This window comes from Etheostoma spectabile, chromosome 18 (genome assembly GCF_008692095.1).
Source record: "Etheostoma spectabile isolate EspeVRDwgs_2016 chromosome 18, UIUC_Espe_1.0, whole genome shotgun sequence".
NCBI lineage: Eukaryota > Metazoa > Chordata > Actinopteri > Perciformes > Percidae > Etheostoma > Etheostoma spectabile.
The window spans coordinates 22,240,456-22,245,742 of record NC_045750.1 but is presented as its reverse complement, the minus strand read 5'-3'; the positions used below and the strand labels follow the sequence as shown (position 1 = coordinate 22,245,742).

General features: G+C 44.0%; 2 protein-coding genes across 2 annotated transcripts in view; one reads left to right on the top strand and one right to left on the bottom strand.

The window, feature by feature from the left end:
* Positions 1–99: 99 nt before the first annotated feature.
* LOC116706183 (NF-kappa-B inhibitor alpha) lies at positions 100–2,441 on the top strand. The gene is made up of 6 exons (XM_032542872.1): positions 100–407; positions 1,073–1,178; positions 1,299–1,506; positions 1,618–1,706; positions 1,825–2,085; positions 2,203–2,441. Exons 1-6 carry the CDS (start codon positions 175–177, stop codon positions 2,230–2,232), a joined length of 927 nt encoding a protein of 308 aa, XP_032398763.1. The 5' UTR covers positions 100–174; the 3' UTR covers positions 2,233–2,441.
* Positions 2,442–4,456: 2,015 nt separating this feature from the next.
* Positions 4,457–5,287, bottom strand: part of LOC116706185 (proteasome subunit alpha type-6) — a 5,569-nt gene continuing 4,738 nt past the window's right edge. The window contains exon 7 of the mRNA XM_032542874.1: positions 4,457–4,665. Within this exon, the coding sequence (XP_032398765.1) occupies positions 4,608–4,665 (58 nt within the window). The 3' untranslated portion in view covers positions 4,457–4,607. The remainder of the gene's footprint in view (positions 4,666–5,287) is intronic.

Genomic DNA, 5,287 nt, shown 5'->3' with positions numbered 1-5,287 from the left:
CGCTCCGTGTGATTTCCCTTTGCTTTTTCTAAGATAAGTGTATGGAAATCCCCGCACAGGCCCCGCCCAGCGAGCGCACAAAACCCCGTGCGCCTCCCTCGGACGCTTCACTCTACTCTTGAGCCTTTCGGATAAGAGACGGAGCGTTTTTCTTCCGACAGTCGCAAAGACAACATGGACGTCCACAGAGTGTCTAACCACAACCAAATGGATTATAACTTCGACAGCATGGAGCCCAAACACGGGACCATGTTGCCATGTCAAGAGGACCGTTTTGACAGCGGCCTGGAGTCCCTGAAGGAGGACGAGCTGGTGAACGGGTTTGAGGAAATGACTATGAACTTTAAAGAGGAGCCCCCACAGGAATACGAGCCGTGGAGAGCCGCAGTGACTGAGGATGGTGACACGTAAGTTTCATTTTGCTGTTGTTGCTATTATCCATTATTAATTATGCAATTGCGCATTTGCAAAATGTAACTCCGCGTAAATCCAACAGGAATTGTGCACCCGTGCGCAGCATCTAAACTTTAAAGTCAATGCATTGGAAAGATGGGAAAAGGTGCAAAATTACGCATGAAAATGTCGAAAGTTGCACGAAAATAAGAGGCCTTTAAAAGTGTGTGTGTGTGTGTGTGTGTGTGTGTGTGTGTGTGTGTGTGTGTGTGTGTGTGTGTGTGTGTGTGTGTGTGTGTGTGTGTGTGTGTGTGTGTGTGTGTGTGTGTGTGTGTGTGTGTGTGTGTGTACACTTTGGCCGAGAGCGCAGTCTGGGCGGTGCTAAAGTCTGCTCTGCGCGTTTAGGAAAGTCCCTGGCCCTCTGCCAGGAACTGATAAAGCATCAGATGTGTCAAGCCACAACTGGTGGAAATAACCCGACAAAACTCCACTCTTGCGAAACGCTCCACTGCTCAGGCTTTGTTCTTTCATACTTGGCTGGAACCATTTCCTTAATGTGTGATTTGTTCTATTTAGTTTCTTTTAAAAGCACTATTTTAACTAACCTCTCTCTCTCTCTCTCTCTCTCTCTCTCTCTCTCTCTCTCTTTTTTTTCTCCCCCCTCCCTTCCACCCCACAGGCTTCTCCACTTGGCCATCATTCATGAAGCCAAAGAACATGCCTTTCAGATGATCAAACTTTCCCACAATCACCCATTCCTCAACGCACAGAACCACCAGAGACAGGTACTAATCCAACCCAAAGGACTGATTATCAACAGAATACAAACCCAAACCTTCCACATAATACAGCCATTGTCTTAAATGGACATAATTAAATGTATGTTATAATTGTGCCGTCCGCAGACTGCCCTCCACCTCGCAGTGATCACAGAGCAGCCCCAGTTAGTGGAGAGGCTCCTGAGTGCCGGCAGTGACCCGTGCATGGCCGATGACAGCGGGAACACGGCTCTCCACATCGCCTGCAAGAGGGGCTCCCTCGCCTGCTTCGGCGTCATCACCCAGAACTGCAGTCGCCACATCACGTCCATGGTGACCTTCCCCAACTACAGTGGTACGTACTAACCCCCCTCGCACAAATACGCACACAGACTTCCATGCCTCACGTAGACAGTTCTTAAATCTGAATTTGGTTATTAACTGATCCTGATTTTTCTCTCCACAGGACATAATTGTCTCCACTTGGCGTCCATTAACGGCTACATTTCATTGGTCGAAAGCCTTGTTCGGCTGGGTGCAGACATCAACGCACAGGTGGGTGTCATTAACTGAAAAAGGCAGCCATTTTTTATCAAAACTGATGTCTAAAGGAAAGACCTCGGTCTGACGCAGCAGGAACCTAACCCGTGTTTCTTCGTGTTGTTGCTTGTAGGAACAGTGCAGTGGACGGACGTCGCTCCACCTGGCCGTCGATCTCCAGAACCCCGCGCTGGTCCGCCGCCTGCTCGAACTCGGCGCAGACGTTAACTGCTTAAACTACGGCGGCTTCACGCCGTACCACCTCACGTACGGACGCCAGAACGAAGAGATCCGCCGGCAGCTGTACGAGAAGACGGCGCAGGAGCTGAGGGAGCTGCCCGACAGCGAATCAGAGGAGAGCGACATGGAGGATATGGAGTCGTCGGAAGATGAGGTTAGTTTCGGAACCTTTGTTCCACGTAGGCAACAATACCACGTGAAGACATCTTAAAATCTTGTCTTTAACGCGGGAGATCCTAACAACTTTTTTCTCTCTCGTCTTCCCCCACAGCCGTATGATGACATAAAGTTCGGAAAGTAAACCATCTCTTACCGGTGGTGTGAACGACAGTGAAGCTGCTACTGGGTTGCCCAGCCACGGCCCCACCCCCCAATGAGGGACACATCAGTCCACGTCCCGGTCCAGGCCCAGGTCCAAAGGGGCTGGTCCTGGCATCGAAAGAACATGGATGAAGACGGCGTCCAGTGTGGTCAAGCCCGGTCCGGATCGCAAAATGATGACCAAAAAACCAAAATACAGCAAGACCAAGGCGTCCATATAGTCCTTCTCTGTACTGTATAAATATGTATTAATGTGTATATACCAGACAAGACTGTGTAATATATTGTAAATACAGAGATATTATTTTTGTACCTGTACATATGTTGTGTGAATTTAAACACTATTAACAAAATATTGTTTTACGAATAAAATGAAAATTTATGAATATAAACAGCTTTGACTGGGGCAAGTTTAATTTCCTTTTATGGGTTTCACAGCCTTTCTACATTGTAAAAGAAAGAAAAAAATTCTCACTTACATAAAGTGACGAGGTAGAGAGTCATTGCCCATACAGAATAAAAAGATCACACTTGGAACAGTCTGGGATTTCCTTGTCGGGGCGAGGTCACCGGGTCTCTGAGTCACCGTGTTGAAAGTCCCTGGGCGGCATGAGAAGAACATAATGTACGTAAATATTCCGCCCTTACCCTGGTGCTACCGCTAAATAGCATTCGCTAGAAATAACAAGGGAATTTTGAGGAGGAAATATCTTTTAGCAAGGTGGGAAATGTGCAGTGGTGGAATGTACAAAGTACAAATTTGGGGTACTTTGTCTTTTCTTTTCATGCCACTTTCTACTTCTACGCTGTTACAGTTCAGAGAGAAATGGCATTTTGCACACAAAACACGCAGTTCATAAAATACTATGTTTCATTATAATTTTAACTACCCAACTATATATTGGCCTATAAGTCCAGCTGAAAAACAGCTGATTGACAGAACAGTTTGGATCGTTTCCAGTTTCTAAAATGTGAGGATCTATCGGCATTGAGTACTTATAATACTTAAAGTACATATTCCTGAAGCAGGTCTTTTACTTGTAACAGAGTATTTGAGTGTTATTAGTACTTTTACCTTTATTCAAAGATCTAAATACTCCCTCCACCACTGGAAATGTGCCAGAGATAGTCATTAGTCTAACTGCTGTGTCACAACAAGCAGGAAACTTTGCAGTCGGGAGTTTTGGAAGTACATGATTTCCCTGTCAGCTGGTAGATTTCTTGACAATAGCTAGGAAGTTTACACAAAAGAAGTAACCTGAAATAACCAGCAACTTGCTCACATTGCCAGTATGAAGTAATCCTGGAGCCAACACTTATTTGGTACTCAGAAAATGTCCCTGCGTGATCAGATTTAATAGCAGTGTATACTGCATCCAGCCTGTAATTGTCCTCATGGCTGTAAACATTAACCAGGTTGTAGACCTGTACAGGACTGCAGGGGGGTTTTCCAAGGAGAAAATTTGTTTTTAAGGTTAGTGGAAATTACATAAGAGATAAAAGGATTTAAACATGAATCTAAGCCGAAGTCCTAAAGACATTTACTGCATTCAGGGTGAAAAAAACCATGGCATTGTAGCTAGATTTGTGATTCACACAAGACAAGTTAGAGGGGGAAATACGGAGGGGAAATGGTCTAACTGGGAATGACAAGCTGATGATCATTTCTGATCATATGTTGATGACAATCCTTGACCCCCCCCCCCCCCACCCCCCCCCCCCCCCCCCCCCCCCCGATCAGAAACCATTTTGAATTATCAAGGGGGAACACATTTCTTCCCTTTGCAAAGAGAAACTACTGTATGATATATCCGGTAAGTTAAACCAACCTATTTCTGACATGCAACATGTGCGTAAAAAGAAAGAAAGAAGCTAAAATGTTGAGAAAATGAGGTCAAATCAGGTCTACATCACTGCGTAGTAAAATAACCTCTCCACACACACAGCACCTCGGTATGATTATAGTGCATTCAGAGCCACAACAGGAAGCTCAGAGGTAGAGCGCTCTGCAACCATCACGTTCCCAGAAAAGCTTTCCTCTGCTGCTAAACTCAACTGACAGATGTGAACCGAGGCCTCTGTTTACATGTCAGAGTTAAAAAAAGAGAAGCTTACATACATATTCTGTATTTCTATACTCTATAAAACAGCTTCATGTGCATGTCCATCTTCACAATAAATAGAAAAGAAGTAGAACGACAATGTTATTTTACTCGAAAAAACTTTTTTTTTTTTATTATTGTTGAATGAAACAGTGGGGTAAATGTACAGCAAACAAAGATAACACCAGCCTCCGTCTGGGAACTGCATATCCCATCATGCTCTAACTTAAACAGGTGACGCGTCTCTGCTCGCTCAGTCCCGCTCTGCCAGGGACACCAGGTGGACGTCCACTTCAGCCTCTGTCAAAATCCTGGAGAGGGAAGACAGGCGGAGCATGACTCGGATATTCAACGTCTGTTTTAAGATCAAATAGAGCTGCAACCATTCATCGATAACTGGGTTTTCTTAAGGGTACTTTATGCTTGCTCGTTTTTTGAAGAAAATTAGCAATTTAAGTACACATCTGTATGTATTATAAATGGCATTTAAAAAAAGAAATGAAATTAATTGTTTATTGCTGCATCCCTAGTATAATAACAGAGTGAGAATGAGCTTCCGTGTCATCAGATAATGGTACCTCTTTACCCAGTGCCTATATATTTGCTTAAACTGTCCCTCTGACTGAAAACTAATGCTGTGTTCACACCAAATGTCAAAAACAAACTTTTGTCTAGAGCTGGGCAATATATCGATATTATGTCGATATTGTGATATGAGACTAGATATTGTCTTAGATTTTGGATATTGTAATATGGCGTAAGTGGTGTCTTTTCCTGGTTTTAACGGCTGCATTACAGTTAAGTGATGTCATTTTCTGATCTTACCAGAATTACAGTTACCAGAATGGTGTAACGGTTCTATTACTTGCCTTTACTCATTTAATCATTATATCCATATGACTGATGATTGTTTATCAAAAATCTCATTGTGTA